General features: G+C 51.0%; 2 protein-coding genes across 10 annotated transcripts; one reads left to right on the top strand and one right to left on the bottom strand.

Moving 5' to 3' along the window:
- Nucleotides 1–202: 202 nt before the first annotated feature.
- LOC120671408 (probable GDP-L-fucose synthase 1) lies at nt 203–7,983 on the bottom strand. Of its 9 annotated transcripts, none has more exons than XM_039951711.1 (6): nt 7,779–7,983; nt 6,739–7,669; nt 5,317–5,823; nt 4,854–5,104; nt 3,736–4,774; nt 3,313–3,638 (listed from the first exon to the last, which is right to left on the bottom strand). In XM_039951711.1, the coding sequence occupies exons 1-4, from the start codon at nt 7,798–7,800 to the stop codon at nt 5,101–5,103; spliced, it is 1,464 nt and encodes a 487-aa protein (XP_039807645.1). In that variant the 5' UTR covers nt 7,801–7,983; the 3' UTR covers nt 3,313–3,638; nt 3,736–4,774; nt 4,854–5,100. The 9 variants fall into 9 exon arrangements, with proteins under 9 accessions (XP_039807654.1, XP_039807652.1, XP_039807648.1 ...); XM_039951712.1 differs by having other exon boundaries at nt 5,317–5,809; XM_039951719.1 differs by lacking the exon at nt 5,317–5,823.
- LOC120671409 lies at nt 1,527–3,020 on the top strand. The gene is made up of 3 exons (XM_039951721.1): nt 1,527–1,636; nt 1,726–2,063; nt 2,396–3,020. Exons 1-3 carry the CDS (start codon nt 1,529–1,531, stop codon nt 2,397–2,399), a joined length of 450 nt encoding a protein of 149 aa, XP_039807655.1. The 5' UTR covers nt 1,527–1,528; the 3' UTR covers nt 2,400–3,020.
- Nucleotides 7,984–20,190: the final 12,207 nt, after the last annotated feature.

Genomic DNA, 20,190 nt, shown 5'->3' with positions numbered 1-20,190 from the left:
TGACAGGGAATCTTATAAAGTTTTAGAATTTTGGATGCAACTAAACGCCGTGTTTAGTTCCAAAAATCAAAATTCCAATTTTTTTCCGGCACCTGTATGGAGACTTAAATTTAGACGAAATAAAAAACGCATTGCGACTGCTGCCTGTAAATCGCGAGACGAATCTAATGAACCTAAATAAACTGTAATTAGACACTAAATAAGCCTTCAGGGCCCACTGTCTCCGCCACCAGTAGCAACCGTGCTGCCGTAGCAATCGAGGAGCTGATCGTACTGTCTTCGTCAGGCAGCATACCTTGGGAATCCAGTTTGCTCATTTTTATGTCACGCTTGCTATCTGCTTTAGCGTAAACCAAATAATGTTCAGTATCAGAAAAAAGTAAAACAAAAATCAAAATTTTGCTGTCATGAGCCTAAGAGGTTTCTGCTGCTTTAAAACTACAGATGAAGAAACGAAAGAGATTGCTGTACTGATTACAGGTTGTGCTTTCCTAAGGCTGTTTCCAGCAGGCCCCCTATCAGCATGCGCAAGCGGAAAATTCGCTTTCTTGACAACTGTAGCGGCGTCCAGCAGACTGCGGGTGCGAGCGCGCAAAAAACGGATCGGTCCGACGCGTACCCCATTTTCATTCATTCTCTCTCATCTCCGCATCCAAGAAAATCAACTGCTTCCTTCCCCAGCCCGCGACTCTTCCGCCCGAGCCTTCCCAGCCCCGGACTCTTCCGCCCGAGCACGAAGGTTGCCTCCCCCGATCACCACAAGCCTGGACCTGGAGTTGAAGGCCAGATCTCGGAGCACACAGCAGGGGGAAAGCAGAGAAGCATGTCAAGAAAGGCGGAAGCAGGGACGACGCACGAAATCCCTAGGCTCCTCTTCACCCGGGAGTGCCAGTTCTTCGTTGGCTCCGGCGACTACAGCTGATACAAGGTGAGTTCTTGGATCTCCCATGTTCTGGATTGGTGGTATAGGGCTCGATCTGGAGGTGGATGAAATGCATAGGCCGGTTTATTTTCCACCCGTGTCGGGAACGCGCAGGGATTTGGGGGCGCCGTGATATTTTCCACCTTATGGGGAACGCGTACATCCAGGGATTTGGGTGCCGGGAAGAACATCTATTCTACGTCGAGAAGGGTCAAAGGAGTTCGCGAGATTTCTTGATTTCTAGGTCACAAATGAATCTCCTTTCTTTTTGAAATCTTGGGTTTTGGTAGAGGCAGATTATCATGTAGGTTTGAATTAAGAGGTTGACACACTTTGCTTTCCAACGATTGCCATTGTGTAGCAGAAATTATAAAAAACATGAAGAACCTGTTAGACAAAACTTGATTTTATCCACCTTTGACATGTGCTATGTGCTGATTATGTTGTGTATGCATGTATAATTGTTAAAGTTTATACGGTAACCTCTTTGTTTGTGCTCAAATGATGGCAATAGTATGGTATTTTTATCCTCGGCTACGCTCTAGTCTTCACCATAGCGAATATTGCATATATGACAGGGGATCAATGGAGAACATGTGGCAAGGAATGGGTAATGTCTCTCAACCAATTGGTGAGGTTAATTACACCCTTGGCATCGACATAGGTGAAGCCTACATGCCCACTGAACAGCAACTTAACAACCTCCCTCCAGATGTATGGCATTGAAATTGTGTTTCCCTTTTCTTTTAGCAAAACATTATTTAATGTGTTAGCACCGACTATTTTCTTATATGCATTTAAAGGGGTCCGAGAACATGAACACTGCTGTGCCAGCTCAACCTAGCGCCCCCGAAGCACGCAGGAAAGGAACTTCCAAACGTTTGAAGAACTTCTCAACAAGGGAGGATGAATCCTTATGCTCAGCGTACATTAATGTGAGCAAGGATCCTATTGTGGGAACCAACCAGCCAATCCGATCCTATTGGGGAAGGATAAAAGCTTCGAAGATAGTGAACGTACCAGGTCCCAGTCTTCCCTGCAGCATAGGTGGGCTGATATCCAGAAGGATACTTCAAGATTTTGTGGGTTTTACTCTGAGATTGAACGGAAAAACCAGAGTGACAAGAACGATGGTGACAAGGTAAGGAAACACTCATAGATAAAATAGAACTCTTGTCTGGAGTATAGAAGGGTTGAATCATTTAACTTCAGTCTGTAAAACATCTCTTATTCCTTTTAGAATATAGTTGGACTAGCACAAAGGAAATTAGTAATTGAAGAACACTAAATCATATTCTTTTTAGATTATAGTTGGACTACCATTTAACTTCAGTCTGTAAAACATCTCTTATTCCTTTTAGAATATAGTTGGACTAGCACAAAGAAAATCAGTAATTGAAGAACACTAAATCATATTCCTTTTAGATTATAGTTGGACTACCATTTAACTTCAGTCCATGGTTGTATGTGCAGGTGAAAGACGCTCTCCAGATGTATGAGGGAATTGTCGGTACCACTTTCAAGTTCATTCATTGTTGGTTTATATTACGCAATGAGATGAAGCGGAACGAGTGGCTCGCTACAGCCTCTGCAAGCAATGAGGAGCCGGCTGTCCAACCTATGGAGGAAAATGTAGACCCAACGCTTCCTCCTCGAATTGATAGGCCAAATGGAAGAGACAAGGCCAAGAAGACGCGCAACAGCACCTCTTCCTCATCTTCAACTTGCTTTGAAGTCCTGCAAAAGATGTCCATGGATCGGAGCGCTTATGAAGTACGGGTTCAGGCTGCAAGCGAAGATGAGGCTAAAGAAATCGCTTCTCGCTCTGAACGCAAACTCGCTATACAGGAAGAGCAACTACAAATCCAGAAAGCCCAAGTGGAGGTACAAAAAGAGATGCTCCAACTGCAGAAGGAAGATCGGGAAGAACGGATCATGACCATGGATGTCGAGAAGATGCAACCATGGGTCCGCGATGACTACATCAACAAACAGAAGAAGATATCTGCTATGAGCTTCAGAGATGATGGTTCCAGTGGCCCTGGTGGGCAGTAGATGCGATTTTATCAGCTTCTTTATCGAATTATGTGTTGAACTATGTATGACCGGGATGTTCCCTGAACTAGTACAATTATCGAATTATGTGTTGAACTATGCATGACCGGGATGTTCGCTGAACTTGTACAATTATCGAATTATGTGTTGAACTATGCATGACCCTGAATGTTCCCTAAACTAGTACAATAATAATTATGTGTTGAACTATGCATGACCCTGAATTGGACATCGTAGTAACTCAGTTGGGGACTAATTTCAGCATTTCATTCCCATGAAAATATTTGACTTAGTGTACATCTGTCTCCAGAATTTTGACAGAACATACAAGATCATTCAGTTAAAAGGAGATACATACAGAACATACTGGTTTTACAGAACATACACTGCATGGTGACTTCTACATGTGCTAAACAAACCTAAAGATCAGCCTAGCACTTAACTTCATTCCATTAACTGTCCAAAATACACACAACAGCCTACCCCCATGGTACACATACTGGTTTTACAGAACATACACTGCATGGTGACTTCTACAGGTGCTAAACAAACCTAAAGATCAGCCTAGCACTTAACTTCATTCCATTAACTGTCCAAAATACACACAGCACGCTACCCCATGGTACACCTTCCACTCCAAAGATCTATGATGATGGTGGTCCTACACAAAAGATTTTAGTCATACATATAAGCGTTGATAAAAAATTTCAAACAAATATTAGAGAAGAGGTTCATGCAATTCGATATTTCAAACTGACCTACTGAGCCCCGAACTTGTTCCAAACATGCTCAATCAGATCGGCTTTCAGCTGTTCATTAGCCGATCGGCTTTGGATTTGGCGGTGTCGTGCAATCAATCTAAGAATTTTAGGAATGTTTCGATTAGGAGCTAACGTTGGCCTTGTCGCGTCGTCATAATCTTCAATTCTCAATTCCTCCATTCCTTTCTCATATTCAATACCCATATTGTGTAGGATGATTACACAATCAACTATATACTTGAGTGCCACTGGACTGAACCTCCTAGCTGGTCCCTTCATGATTGCATACTTTTCTTGCAGCACACCAAATGCACGCTCCACATCCTTCCGGTACTCCGCTTGTTTAAGTGTAAAGTACTTGTGCTTATTGCTTTGAGGACTAGAGATGCCATTGATCAAAGTAGCCCAAGGAGGGTAGATACCATTAGCAAGATAATATCCCATATTGTAATCCCTCCCATTGACATTGAAATTCACTGCAGGTCCAATGCCTCTAGCAAGGTTGTCAAATACCGGAGATCGATGTAAGACATTAATATCATTGCAAGATCCTGGCATGCCAAAGAAGGCATGCCAAATCCTAAAATCATAACTTGCTACAGCCTCAAGGATAATTGTAGGTTTCTTGTAATGGCCCCTATATTGACCGTGCCAACTTGTAGGGCACTTCTCCCACTCCCAATGCATACAATCGATACTACCAATCATGCCGGGAAATCCTCTTTCTTCTGCTTTCCGAAGGAGCCTAGCAATGTCTTCAGCATTGGGTGGTCTAAGATACGACTGTCCATAGAGATCAATCACAGTCCTAGTGAAGTGATCCAGGCTCTCAAGGATGGTGGTCTCCCCCATACGAATGTACTCAACAAGGCGGTCCGCACACCCTCCATATGCAAGCAAACGCAAGGCAACGGTTACCTTCTGTACCGTGGTGAACCCCGGCAGACCTACGGCATTGGGTTTCCTCTTGAAGTAGTCATTCCGCGCCGCAACAGCATGGCAAATGTCAATAAACATAGCTTTGCACATTCGAAAGCTGCACATAGACGTATATGTCATCCAATAGAGATTTTCACACTCAAGCTACAGAGAAAAATCCATGGAGCGAAACTAACCGGCAACGGAAGTGATTATCGTCGAAGACTGGAGGATCGAGGAAATAATCTTGCATCAACCTCCAATAGCCGCTGAACCTGTCCCTGGGCACCGTTTTCCTGCCAACTATAGAGCCGCGGCGAGGATGTTCTTCTTCTTCTTCTTCTTCAATAATTTGAACAATGGTTGTCATGGTCAGAAGCTCATGGTGGGCGTGGAACTGCTGCAACTCGCGCTAGCGCTTTCTTGCCCTTCTCCAGGCCATCTTCAGCTACAACAATTAAGCAAAGATACAAAATTGCCCCTGAACATTTAAGGTTCTTGCTAAAACAATATGTTCCTTTGAACAATCCGTCGATTTGAACAAGCGAACAAGTAATCAAAATGATTAGCAAATACATGGCTGATGTATTCCGTTGATTTGAACAAAGGAGCAAGCAATCAGATCGATTATGCAAATACATGGGGGCTGTACGCCTATACCTCGTTCTGATGCTCACTTGGTCTGTAATCCAACGCCCTCCGCCCGCTACCTCAATGCTTGGAGGACCGAAGGCCGTACCGCTGTGGACGCGTGAGGATGGACGTCGACCTTCAGCTCGCCGACCCCGTCGTCGGTCGCCTCCGCTGGGCACATGCTCTCTACCGCCGCGCCCCCGCCTCGCCCTGCCTGCGCGCACCTCCGGCCGCCGCCGCCACCGCCACCGGCTCCTTCTCCTGATGCGGGCAGTCGCCCGCGCCGCGTCGCCACTGCACTGCGCCGCCGGTGCCCGGCGCGGGGCCGAGGCTCGCCAAGGTCCGGATCCCCCCTCCGCTCCCGCTCGCCGTTTCTGGCGGGAAGAAACCGGCTCTCGCGCCCGTAGGACTATTTTCGCGCCCGCATTCGCATTTTGCTGGAACGGAGTCCGTCTCCCGCGACGATAGTGCTGGGTCCGGTTGCGCATTGATGATGTTATCCGCATCCGCGACTGGAGTGCTGCTGGAAGTAGCCTAAGTCATACAAAAAGGTCAACTGTGGTCCTTTTTCTTAAGTTAATACTAGTTACTAGACAACTTCCATAGGGAGTGAACTTTGCCAAGATATCTGCAGTCCAGTTAATGTCCAATATGGTGAACATATAAGAAGGGGGATAGGCTTCTACTATAATATCACATTTCGAAGAGTGAAGTCACAGGCACCTGAATGCCTCATCCAGAAATGTGTTTCCCCCTTCTGAGTTTTTCTATTTACTTCAGCTGAAGGCCAACTTTCACCATTTTTAGAAGACAAAGTTACATTCTGAGTGGATAAAGTGCTTACCAAACATAGTCGGTTACAATATAGTTCGACAAAAGATGGTGTTAGCAGAGTGCTTACTGAATCAGAAGAGCGAAACTCTATTCTTAAGCAAACTACTCTCCAGTGACGTACTGAACCTTCCTATTAATGGCATCAGAATCAGTTGAAGGCATCATCTTTGAATAAAAGTTCCTCTCAAATAGTCAAATCTCAATAGTCATCAGTAGAGTACAAACTGAAAGAAGCACTGTTTTTTTTCTGAATACATTGTGAAATTCAACAAATCAAACAGAGCTCGCTCAATCAACAAGCAGTTGTTTCTAGGCCAAGAACATCCATCCATCAGATGGTCGTTAAACTTTCTAATCACCAAAAAGTGTTCAAGATCAATTATGATCCTAGCAGTATACAAATTTGACCCACAGATTATTCAGCCAACACATAACATTATAACAAACCTCTTCTATGTGGGTAGTAAAACAGAATCGTATGATCTGATAATCAACAACCATAGGAACACTAGAAATCATGACACCAACTTGCAAGAGTAGCTATGGAGAGAAAGACACCACCACCACTGGCAAGCAAGGCTCTACTTCTTGCCAGAGACGACATTCTCAACATACCATTTGTAGGTTTCGACGAGGCCCTCCTTGAGGGCGATCTTAGGCTTCCACCCCATGCCTTGTATCTTGGAGCTATCCATGAGCTTCCTGGGTGTGCCGTCCGGCTTGCTGGAGTCCCACACCAGCTTCCCCTGGAACCCCACCACCTCCTTCACCAGCTCAGCGAGCTCCTTGATGGCGACCTCGCTCCCACTCCCCACGTTGACGTGCTCCAGCCCGGAGTACTGGTCCATCAAGAAGATGACCGCGTCGGCGAGGTCATCGACGTGCAGGAACTCCCGCAGCGGCGAGCCCGAGCCCCATACGACGACCTCGGGGGCGTCGCACGCCTTGGCCTCGTGGAACCTGCGGATGAGCGCGGGCAGGACGTGCGAGTTCTCCGGGTGGAAGTTGTCGTGCGGGCCGTAGAGGTTGGTGGGCATGGCGGAGACGGCGTCGAGGCCGTGCTGGATGCGGTATGCCTGGCACATCTTGATGCCGGCGATCTTGGCGACGGCGTACCACTCGTTGGTGGGCTCGAGCGGGCCGGAGAGGAGCGCGCCCTCGGTGATGGGCTGCGGCGCGAACTTGGGGTAGATGCAGGAGGAGCCCAGGAAGAGGAGCTTGCGGACGGAGCCGGAGCGCAGCGCGGCGTCGACGACGTTGGTCTGGATCTGGAGGTTGGCGGCGATGAAGTCGGCGGGGAAGGTGGAGTTGGCGTGGATGCCGCCGACCTTGGCGGCGGCGAGGACGACGTAGCGCGGGCGCTCGGCGGCGAAGAAGGCCTCGACGTCGGCCTGGCGGGTGAGGTCGAGCTCGGCGTGGGTCCGGACGACGACGGAGGTGAAGCCGAGCGAGAGGAGGCGGCGCACGACCGCGGAACCGACGAGGCCCCGGTGCCCGGCGACGAAGACCTTGGCGTCCTTGTCGGCGAGGAAGGAGGTGTGCGGATCTGCGGGGAGCCGCGGGGGAACAGGGTCAGACTGTCAGAGTCAAGAGGTAGGCGTCGTCGCGGGGAGACCGGGTCTCCGGAGGGGTGAGAGAGGCGTCGGGGGGTTTACCGGCGGCCGTGACGGTGCCCATGCCGCTGGGGAGACGGGCCGACGGAGGGGCGGCGGCCGGAGATGGTCGAATGGGGAGCCGCCGGACCGGGCACTCTGCTGCTGCAGGTGCAGGTTCAGAACTTCAGATTCTCAAGAACAGAGTGAGTCGGGACTCCGGGGTAAGGCAGGGCTCGTGGTCGTGGGCCGGGCCAGCAATTGTGGCTTGCCACGAACATCGAGCCGAGCCGTTGACCTCCTTTCCGTCCACAAAATAATGGCAATTTTTGTTTTTCGGTAGATCAAATAATTCAAATTTTGACTAAAGTATATAGAACTTGAAGCATGCACGAACAAAATAGCAAACTAGCAAATAATCAAATAAACTAGCAAACTAGGCCGCGCGAGATCCAAGAGAGTGAATACTGAATAGCATGCACGTTGCTAGTTTGCTACTTGCACTTTTTTTAGAAACACAGTACATACGCAGACGTTAATAAACACGCACGCACATTCATCCCTATGAATACACGCACGAAACCCTACCCCTATGAACACCTTCGAGAGACTGAGCCGGCAAATCCTCGAGATTGATGAAGTCACCACAGGCACTCCGCTGTCGACGGAAACGTCGCCTACTACTGAAAGCACAAACGCCGAGCCCGTTTAGTTACCAAAAATTTTCACCCAAAATTTTTTGCCTCACCTTTAGACACATGTATGGAGCATTAAATATAGTTAAAAAATAAAACAAATTGCACAGCTTAGATGTACACGACGAGACAAATTTTTTGAGCCTAATTAGTGCATGATTAGCCATAAGTGCTACAGTAACCCCACATGTGCTAATGATACGGTCAAAGACCTCAAAAGATTCGTTTCGCGGTTTCCAAGCGAGTTCTGAAATTAGTTTTTTAATTAGTGCCCGAAAATCTCTACCGACATCTGGTCAAACATTTGAAGTGACCTTTGTACCAAAAATTTTCATCAACTAAACACCTCCGCCGTTAAATTCTAAAAAAATCGCTTTTATGGGGAGTCGAACCCAGGACCTCAGGTGCTACTGATGCTCTTGTAACCACTAGACTACATGTCCTTTCGCACGCATTCGTTGGTTAATTGCGTAGAGAGAGCAGGTAGCACGATGGCTGCACTTGCTTGTTCCCAACGGGCCTACAAAATGCGCTTTTTTCATTTTTATATATATAAAAAATAAAATTTCAAAAATATATGCCGAATAGGAAAATTTTCAAAAATGGGTGCATGTTGCCCCCCTAATGGGCGACATGACCTAAATGTAAAAAAAAAATTACATTTAGGTCGTGGCGCCCAGGGCGCATTAAACAGTGAATTTATAAAATCTATATAAAATCGTAGAAAATAAAAAAATACAAACTCAGCTGGTTTGTATTCTATGAAACAAGATCTACAACTTTTGTTACATAAAATTTTTCATTTGATCAATGTATCTTGCTCTATTTTAAATACCAGGTTAATGCACTTTTATTTAAATCTCAAGATCCATCCTTTGGATGCATGTCATCTTTGGCCAGAGTGTTTCATATGGTGAGCATAGGTTTTTTACAAATTTGGTAGGCCCAGAAAACATTTCTAGAATAAGTTCTTAAATTAGATCTTGCAATATGTCTAGTTTAAATAGGTTATTTATCCATGCTGCTATACTGAGAATTAGAAGCCATAACTTTTACAGTACCATTATTTTATTTTCTAAGAGCTATAAAAAAAGTTTGGTAAATTTTAGATAAGCACAACTAGACTAAATGAATTATTTCAGATTTTTCTAGGTACAAGAACTATTTTTCTTGATTTAGATACATTGATCAAATGAAAAACTTTATGTAACAAAAGTTGTAGATATTATTTCATAGAATCCAGAACAGTTAGTTTGTATTTTTTCTAATTTTTCTACGATTTTATATCGATTTTACAAGTTCACTGTTTAATGCGCCCTGGGTGCCAGGACCTAAATGTAATTTTTTTTATATTTAGGTCCTGTCGCCCACTGGATGGGCGACAGGCACCCTGTCGCCCCCTAATGGGCGACATGCACCCATTTTTGAAAATTTCCCTATTCGACATATATTTTTGAAATTTTGTTTTTTTAATATAAAAATGAAAAAAGCGCCTACAGTTCGTACACTGACCTGAGCCTGGAAGGCCAGCCCATCCGACACCGTCTGCGGGCCAGATTGTTCTTGCCAGACGCCAGCGTTTTTTTATTTTTATATTTTTCAAAATCATTTTTTACAAAAATATATTTTCGATTTCATAATTTACAGATTTATACCCCTCCCGCCTGGCTGCGGGGCGGCCGGCCCCATGCCGCAGTGCCGCTGCTGCTTGGCTGCCGGCCCCATGCCGCAGTGCCGCCGCTGCTTGGCTGGGCCCGATCGAACAAGAGGCCGGGCGCTTTTGTTCCGCGAAGTCGCACGTTATTACTCCGTTTGCGGGCTGTTCATTGCAAGGCTTGGGAGGTCCATCATTGCCTTAGCTCACCTACGTAATCACGATAGGCGACCTAGCTAGTGTGTCAAAACCCCTAAAAAAAAGCTAGTGTGTCAAAACAATAATTTTTGTGTTAGGCCGATTAACCACGTCGAGGTCTGTTTTATGGGAAAAGGTAACCGGCTTTTACGTCAGCCGATACAAAGTTTGCAGCTCTTCCATCTGCAATCACTCACACAAGATTAAACAAAGAATTCACAGCCAGCCAACAGTTGATGAAGAAGCTTATTAAGAGCCAATTCTATTACTAAACCTTCATTCATGGTTGGCAAAAATTTGCATGACTCCTCTATGGTTTGACATGCCTTCTGCAGCTCCTTCTTATCTTCATCACGCCTTTGTAGCCGAGCCTAGAACCAGAGCCAATGGGTGCCCCGATATAGTAACTGCATACAAGTTTTAGTTGGTGATCTGTCAAACACCACATCATTCCTACTAAGTCAGATAGCCCAACATAAAGCAGATGCTCCTATTAGTAGTTTTCTTTTGGTAAAATAGGCAAAATTGTCCACGAACTGTTAGCAGAGGGTCAAGTTCGTCCACGAACTTTTGCGCGGGTCAGTTTGGTCCTCGAACTATCCTTCTTCAGTTCAATTATATCCTTGGATGTCCACGCCGTCAGCGAAGTTCTTGCCCTCGAAGTGAGGAGGCGAACCACCCATCCTAGCCATGGCTCTAAGGGGTTAAGCTTAATGATCCAAATGAGCAACTCGGCTCTGATACCGATTGTAAGGATCGATGGCACAAGAAGGGGGGTTGAATTGGGCCTTTTTCATAAAATCTAAAGTGATATAAAACAACCTTAGCCTATGCAAAAACTAGAAGGCCCAAAAACACAAACCGGTCTAGCTAGCTAGCTACTCAAGATATGAGAGATAAAACTAGTGTTAGCCTAAACAAGTTAGAGCTAAGCTATGATCTCTAAAGTCAAGCACATGAAAATAGAGCAAGAATGTAAATGCTTGAATGTAAATAGGGATCAAGAGACAACCGGATTTTTTCCCGTGGTATCGATGTGTTGGCACACACCCTTAATCCATGTTGTGACACTCACTAAGAGTCTCCGTTCGCCGTCCCGGCGTGGTGGAGCTCAAGCCACATACACCAAGATCGCCTAGGTGATGCCAATCACCAAGAGTAACAAGCTAGAACCTTCACTTGAGCAAGAACCGATCACCAAGAGCGGATGCACACAAGCTTCTCCCTACTCAAGTCCTTAGTTTTGCTTCTTGGATGATTGAATGTTCAATTGAGTGGAATTAAGGCTCTAAGTGTCTCTCAACTATAGAATGTGTGTATGAATGTTGCCTGGTGTCAAGAGAGAGTAAAATGACCCATTGGAGGGGTATATATAGGCAGCTCACGAGTATAGAGCCGTTGGAGAAAAGCTACCAGAAAAAGTACGCAACGCCGGTTAATCTGACGGTCCCTCCAGAGTAATCGCCGGTTCAACCGATGAATGTAAACATCCTCTTTGAAAAACTAGCTATTATTGCACAGGCAATTTGACCGACGAACCGATGAATGTAGCTGTCCACTGATTAACTGAAAAAACCAACTCTCTGGACAACTATACCGACGTTAACTCAAATCCATCGTCGGTTTAACCGGTCTGTATAAGCTCAGAAAACCCCGAAAAACCAACATTCTGGACAACTGTACCGATGTTAATTTTGAACAGCGTCGGTTAAACCGGTGAATACAGTGTCCAGGTTTTAGTGACTGCGTTTAACCGACGTATAGAAAAGCAGTAACGTCGGTTAAACCGGTGATAAGACTTTTTCTTGATTTTGTCTGTTTTGATTTGAGTCTCGAGTGAAATCCAAACTTTCTTGAGATAAGAGTTGAGTAACACTTGTTTGAGCTTCCAATAGCCTGAGTGACCAATGTGTGCATCCATTTTTAATTGACCATGTCCATGCTCAAGTTACTTGGCCTTAATCCCTCTTAATAGTGTGACCTCTACAAAACTATAAAACATATACTAACCTAAGTGTCCTTCTCAACCTTGCGACACTTAGGACTAGAAAGATCCTTAGTCTTGTTATATACTTGAGTTGAATACCGAGATCGCCTTTTTGAGTAATGAAATTGAGGGGCCTCTTTAACATATGATCCAATGAGCAATAAGATTTCATTAAGCTACACAAACTCATTAGTCACAAAAATGGTTGTCATTAATCACCGAAACATACCTTGAGGGCCTAGATGCTTTCAATCTCCCCCTTTTTGGTGATTGATGACAACACAAATAATAACTTAAACGAGTAAAGTAAGAAAGATTAACGCGTGAAAAGAAAAGCACAAAGAACACGAAGGCTCGAACAGAATCCATAGACATGTCATAAAGAGCAACATGCACAAGAGTCTAATATACATGTCCATGAACTAAAAGCCAATGAAGATACACCAATCAAGTCCTGGCATCTACGAGCACTCTGCTTGCTCTACCCTCCCCCTGACTCGAACTCCTCTGTGACTCCCCCTAACTCTCTCCCCTTTGGCATCAAAGCACCAAAAAGGCGAGCTACGGGTCCTGCTGTCGCGGCACGGTGAGGAAGCGGTCCAGGTCGTCGTCGTCGTCGTCGGACGGAGAACCCTCGGTGACGGACGGGAGCTGCGGGTCCGAGCTGACTGGAGGTGTAGCTGTCGTGGAGGCTCTCGTGCTAGCACAGCCTAGGAGAGGATCCGTAGAAGTCGTAATCGGGTCAGCAGAAGAGGTGTCAGCATCTGAAGTCGTGACTGCTGAGGCTGCCGGCTGCATCGACTGCAGTGGTAGGGACTCCTCTCCTGCTTCTCCCCCTAAAGGTGCTGCCTGAGGTACGGTGGGGAAAGCGACTGACAGAACAATTACAGGAGTGTCTAGAAAGAGCGAAGTCACTGGCAGTGGAGAGAAAAGCAGACGACCGGCAGACCCAAGTAGAGCGGACATCGAGAATGTGGGCTCCGGAGACGTCGAGAAAGCAGAGGCTGGAGCAGGAGCTGGAGTGACTGCAAGCGGAGGTGCTCCAACACCCTGATGTCCTAGCTGCTGCGGGGCGAGTCAGGTGTGAGTGTAAAGCTATGTGATCATCCCGAACATCGCCATCATGCCCTGCTGCATCTGCTGGAACTGAGCGTCTATCCTCTGAGAGACTCGGTCAATGAGCCCGACAAAACGCTCCTCGGCTGCAGCACGCTCTCGGGCAGCCTCCTTCTGAATAGCTGCAAGCTGAGCCTCATGGACTCTCCTGGCCTCCTCCTGTGCGATCTGATCCTCTCTCTGCTGAGTGACAAGCTGCTGAAGGAGAGAGGTGAGCTCGGACGGCCGAGTCACCTGGGACTCTGAGACAGTAGTAGCTGCTGGTGACGGTGGAGGTGGCTCTCAGGACCCTCCTGCCTCGTGGTCGTGACTGGCTGGTGCTGGAGGAAAGTACTCGTCATCCTCGGAGGAGTCTAAGTACTCGTCATCCTCGGAGGAGTCTGTCTCAATGTTAGACCAGTGAATCCCATCATCTCCTCCGGGAAGCTGTGCCTCTACTGCTAGTAGTGCCTCGTCCTCCTCTGCCACTCGGGCCTGCACCTTGGCTGGTAGCTGTGCCATTGCATCTCTGTCTGCCTGTCTGCCCCTCCTCCGGTCCTGTGGTGCAGTAGGACGGTAGACTGGGAACCGGGGAGCCTCATCCTGGCGGTAGACAGCACTGATCGGCGAGTCAGCGGGCACGATCATAGAACAAATATAACTGATCCAGTGTGCATAAGGAAACTACCGCATGACCCCCATCCCGTCAGTGATCACATCCTCGATCTCAGCCAAAATAAAGTCCACAATGTCAAAAGGCTCATGAGTGAGGATGTAGAGTAGTAGTAGCTACTGCAGTCCTGTGAACCCCTCTGGGTAGCCACTCCTCGGTAACAAGATCCTCCGGAGGGCCATGTGAACTGTGTACACCTCTGGGGTCAGCAAGCTAGGGTCTCTAGCATACGAGGCTGGGAATGGCTGGCGGAAGCACTGAGAGATCACCTCGTGAGAAGGTGCGATCCCGCCAATCATCGCCCTGCGGGGTGGATCTGCGTCTCCATATACTCTCTCGTGCAGGGAGACATCGACCAAGTCGACTCCAAGGTTTCCTGCAATCGTCGCCCTCGTCAAACCAAAGTCCTGGCCTCCAAACATGAAATGCACGGCTCTACGCTTGGGAGCAATCCAGGCTGTGGCATAGAACACTCGGACCCAGTCCTCAATGTACCTATTCTGTCCCATCTCAAGCAGTCTAGGAAGCCCTCTGAAGTGAGAAAAGTGCTATGTCGTGGTGTGGTAAACCATAGCCGTGTGGCGGAATGCACCTGCCTAAGCCCAGATGGTGAGTACTCGGGGGTTAGCTAGGACTAGTTCCATCTCCTGGAAGAACACGATGAACACAGCTGGTTTAGAGTGGTTCGGGCCGCCGGAGCGTAAAACCCTACGTCCACTGTGTGCTGTATTGCTTGAGTCTGGGTGAGCTTGGAAAAAACCTCCTTTCATGTGCGGCGAGCGCCTCCCTTTTATATCTCAAGGGAGGCGCGTACATGGCCGTTGGGACCCCGACAGATGGGCCCAACGATGCAGTATAAAACAACATACTGTTCATATATTATGGCGTTGCAGGTGAAGGAGATCTCATCCTCGGATTTCCCTGGTTTGTCCGTGGGAATCTTCCGACCAGCGTGCTTTGCCCTGTCTTGTCGAAATGGCGCCAGGGTGTAGCGTGCGGTGTTGCCTGCAGCGTAGCTGAACGGTCGTTTAGCTTGCGGTGTAGGCGACATGATGGAAAAGTGTCGTACCGTCGTATCCAATTAATGCGGCAAACGGGCTCTGCGCGGATGAGGCGCATGCGGCTGCACTGTGTACCTCGGTAATACGCGGTCTACAGTGAGGACTGACAAAGGCTGCCCCGCGAGCCGCGACGGCAGAGCACGCCTTAACCACCCGCATTGAATGCGGTGGGTGGGCGAGTCTTCCAGCGGAAGACTCGCACCTGCGCCCACGCCTGCGGGACACATGGCGGCTACGGACCCCCCCACGGCGGTGTGTTGGTTCTACCCGCGTGGGAGGTCCGGATGGATGCGGGAGGCCCTGGACCCCTATGGGGGGTCCGAGCCCTCGGCTGTTGGGTCGGAGCTTCCCTCCCTCAGGGAAACGTGGCGTCACCGGACCCATCCCAGAGCAGGGAGCAGGTCCGGGGCCGTTGGCCCGGTGAGGTAAGAGCCTGACCCGTGGGGCCCGGCTGCTCCGCCCCTTATGGCGTAGTTACATATGATTACGCGAGTCCTGTCTTGCTGCAGTAAGAGTGGGTATCCCTGCTACAGAGTACCGACAATGGCCCCCAGGCCCACCTCGGGAGAGGTGATGAATCCGCAGGTGGGGTCACTACTGCGATTTTGGCTTTGCATAACTTGAAGCCTCCTACTGCAGGAGTCTTGTCCGGCCTTGACCATCCATTGGGTTTTTTGCTGCCTCATCACATCGCAACGGCTTATTGACTCGTGGCCCCCACGCGCAGTGGTTCACCTAGTCACGCGTGCGACGCTCGGCATTGTTGCAACCAGCGCAGTTCCTGAAAAGATTGGTCATGCCAGCGCTTAATGCGCGCACATCAACTCAGCTTCCGCCTCGCTTCGCGCGCGAGCGACGGTCCAGATCCCGCCTTTTCACACCTTTGTTTGTTACCCGTCCTCCCTGACAGGTGGGCCTGGGCCCCCTTGTCATGGACTGGGCGGTTAACACCAGGCGCGAGCGTCGCTTGGGTTCCAGCGACGGTTCCGGGGCGCGCCGGTTGGGTCAGGCTTCATAAAGGGACGAACCGCATATCACGGTTACTTTCCCGCATTCGCCTTCTTCCTTCCAACCTTTGCACCCCTTTGCCTTCGAGCCTCCTCGCACCTTGCTCTCCTGCGTAGATTGCTCCTCGCCTCCATAGCGAGATGGCATCCCTTGCTCGTCCCCGCTGTTTCCAGACTGAGGAAGAGCTGAACACGGTGCGCCGCCTGCTTGGGTGGAGTGCACAGGAGACTGCTTGGGGGATTCGAGCAGGCTCGGTTCCCCTCGGCAACCTGCGCGCGGGGGAATTTGTGCTGTTCATCTCGCACATTTCCACCGGCCTGGGGCTGCCGATCTCCTCATTCTTTCTGCTGCTGCTGGAGGATTTCGGCCTCCAGCTTCAACATCTCACGCCGAACTCCATCCTCCTGACGGCCATCTTCGTGCACCTGTGAGAGATGTTCGTGGGGGTGCGGCCCTGCGCCATCCTCTTCCGCCACTTGTTCGTCCTGGTGAAGTCCGGGAAGGCCAAAGACGAAGTGGGGGCGTATTACTTCCAGACGAGGAGCGACCTGCGGACGCCATACATCCCCGGGCTCACTGGCGGGAAGTGCGAGGAGTGGCGCAGGGAGTGGGTGATCGCCACCACCAAAGCCAACGAGCGCCTGGTCATGCCGACCGGGGGGCCCGCTTCCGACCGTCTGTCCTGGAGGGCCAAGCCGACCCTGTCGCCGGATTTCGACTCCGTGCTGAGCAAGATCAGGGCGCTGGCAGAGGGCGGCCCCACCTCGCTGCACGTGCTTGGGGACTTCCTAAAGCGCCGGATTGCCCCCCCTGAAGCAGCGGCCGCATCCTTCTTGGAGCTTCACCGGCCCCAACGACTGCAGCAGGACCCACCGCGGAGAGGGGAGCGACCTGACCCAGGAAGCCCTGGAGGTCCTGGTGCGGGCGGTGACCGGGGAGATCTTCATCCCGGAACACCTGATCCTTCCTCAGGGTGTCGTCCCTCTCTGCGAGGACTCACGCCTGAGGACCGCGGTGCTGGCCACCCTGCCGACCCTCGACGATGGTGGGCTGGCCGCACGCTAGACTGGAGTCGACCCGGACCGTGGGATCCGGATCCCTAGTGCGTCCGGGGTGCAAGGCGTGCCGAGCCCCGCGGGGTCCAGCCCCACTGCCAAGGGCAAGCAGGCCGTGGCTGGTAGCGCCGCCACGAGCAGTCCCAGCCAAGCCCGGAGTAGCTCCGGCGCGTCGTCGGGGGAAGCGGGCCGGCGCAGGTTGCACCGGGCCAACGGGGCCCCAGTTGTGGAGCCCACCGTGAAGTGTCAGAGGACCGCCGAGGACACTGGCCAGGGTAGTTTTCGGGCCCCCGGACCTCGCGGGACCCCCGGAGCAGCCGCACCGCCACTACCACCGCCTAGAGATGCCTCCCCCCGGCAGCAGCAGCAGCAACCACGGGTTGCGCCTCCGCCGCCGCCACGGGAGCCGCAGCAGCAGCGTGGTGCGCCTCCGCCGCTGCCTTGGGAGCAGCAGCAGCAGAAGCAGTCGCCGAGCCTCCGTGGGCGCTGGAGACCCAGCGCTTCAGGGTAAGTGTTCTTCCGTTCACTTCCCTTATTCTTGGTGCTCCGCTTTTTATTGAAGGCTTCTTCTCTTTGTTCGCCAGGGCCTCTCGCCCAAGCAGTTTTTCCACTGCCGCTGGCTCATCAGTAGGGGTCCAGGCGACCGGGGCCTCGGCGGCGACGGCGGGAGAGACGGCGGGTGCGGGGAGCTCGGGTGCAGCAGCTTCCGCTACCCCGATGGCGCCCGATGCGGTGACGGCGGGTGCGCCAGCAATAGGCGAAGCAACGCCCGACGCTGCGATAGCGGGTGCGCTAGTGCCAGGTGCAGCAACGCCTGACACTGTGACGGCGGATGTGCCAGAGCCAGGCACAGCAATGCCTGACGCGGCGACGGTGGATGCTGCGCCGACACCAGGCACAGCGACGGCGAGCACAGCGGGAGAGGGCGCAGCAACGGCGAGCACCCCGGCAGCCGAGGTCCCGACGCCTGTGCCGGAAGTTCCCACCCTCAGCTCCGAACCTGCAGCAGAGGAAGAGCTGGAGGTGGTCTTTGGAAGGCGGCTCCTGTAGGGTCGCCCGGAGGAGGAAGCGGCTCCCCTCCCCCAGGTGCTGGTCCGGGTCCAGCAGTCGATAGAGGAGGCGACCTCTACCACCGAGGTGGCCTTCCGGCGGGAGTGGGCTGCTCTGGAGAGCGAGCGCCAGCGCCTCGGCGACTGGCACACCCGTCTGGAGGCGCGCACGAAGGTCGAAGCCTCCCTTGCTGCACATGTCCGGTCCGAACTCAAGGCCGACCAGGAGGCCTACCGAGCCAATCTTCGGAAGGTGTTCGACCGGGAGTTTGCGGTAGCGAGCCGGAAAAAGGCCCTGGCATTGCAGGAGGAGGCTTTTGACAAGGAGGTGGCCAGCCTCGTGGCTCAGCGGTCCGAGCTTGAGACTCGCAGCCAGGGTCTCGAGATCCGCAAGCAGGAGCTCGACAAGCTCTCTGAGACCCTGCAAGGATGGCGCGAGCAGCTGCAGGAGGCCGCTAACAAGCAGGCTGTTGCCGAGTTGGAGCTTGAGGAGGATAGAAAGTCCCTTGCGAAGCGGGAATCCCTCACCACCAACATGGAGCTCCAGCTTGAGCGCCAGCGCGAGGCCCTCAAGTCCCTGAAGGAGTCGGCAGCGAAGAAGAAGGCCGAGCTCGAGCAGAGGGCCCGCGAGGTGGAGGTGGCCAAGGCCGCACTGGACACCCGGGTGCAGGAGGCGGTCCGGAAGCTGCAGGAGGATCAGCGCGTGGGGGCCCAGCGAATCGTCGACTGGGCGAGCGAAGAAGCTCAGCTCTGGTGCCACTTGGAATGAGTCCAATCCAAGTGGCAGAGCCGCCAGCTTTGATTGCTGACGCCCTCCCAGTGCTGAACTCCACTTCGGATAGGCTCCGGCGTCTGGAGCCGGTCCTTGCTGGCCAGCTTGAAGCTGAGGGCCGCGAGCTGATCCGGATGGTGGCGGAGCACATCCCGACATGCCTCCGGAGCCACGACCCAGCCATCTCGCTAGCCCCCGTGGTCGACGGTCCTGTGGCGGAGACGGAGGCCTCTGCTCGAGAAGGCGTGCGGGATGTCGCCGACTTCGTCGCCACCTACTTCAAGCGGGATCCTGCAGACTCCTGAGCTGGACATTGTACTTTTGTTTTTTTGTGTTATGTAACAAACATTGTTCTTGTTGAAATTTTAATAAAGGAAAATTTCAACTTAGCTGTTTGTTAGTTGCTCTGGTTGCGGTATGCAGCACCCCAGCGCTCGGCGCCCTGGCCCCCTGGCAGATAGGTTCAGTTGTTAGGATCTATCTGCCATTCGAGCCGTAGAAGACACTCCGGACCCCCGTATGAGGTTGAGCAAGCATCCTTGGGTATAGGTGTAGCATAGATTGCAACTCGAACGAGCGACTTATTCCCTGTATAGCAGAAAAACTACAGAGAGGAAAATCAAACTCGCTTATATGGTAGTAATGATGCTGCAACTTAGTTGTTTGACGTATGCAGAATCGATCCTTGGTGTCTGGCTCAAAGCAGACGCTCCGGGCCCCCTGGGAGACAGGCTCAGTTGTTTTGAGCCTGTCTACTACAGAGACTGTACCTCGATCTGCATGAAGCCTTAAAGTGGATGCCGGGACCCCCTGGTAGGTAGGCTCAATGGTTTGAGGCTAGCTACCACCAGTGAAGGCTTAACCTGCGTACTACTCAAAGTCACAGCTTAGTAGCAGGCCCGCGGGACCTATTCTGGGCCGGTCCCCGACTAGTACGAGGTCCAGAGCTCCGGATGCGCAGGTCCAGGCAGTTCGATGCTTGTTATAGAGTGATGGAGTGTGTAGGCTTAGGGTGCGGAACCAGGCTAAGGCGCTACACAGGGCTTCGTACCACTCCAGGAAACAAACACGACTTTACCAGACCTGGCTCCGACGCTCCAAACCCCTCCTAGCAGTGGGTGAGGTCATTCTGTCGTACTCGATCCTTTGAGATATGGAGCTGGACCTGCCGTGTAGGACTTAGGAAGCCAACCCTTGAGCTAGAACGAGGTCCGGGCCCCTAATTACC

This window comes from Panicum virgatum, chromosome 4N, assembly GCF_016808335.1.
Source record: "Panicum virgatum strain AP13 chromosome 4N, P.virgatum_v5, whole genome shotgun sequence".
In the NCBI taxonomy this organism is placed as follows: domain Eukaryota; kingdom Viridiplantae; phylum Streptophyta; class Magnoliopsida; order Poales; family Poaceae; genus Panicum; species Panicum virgatum.
The sequence above is the reverse complement of the archived record's forward strand: the minus strand, read 5'-3'. Positions and strand labels throughout refer to the sequence as shown.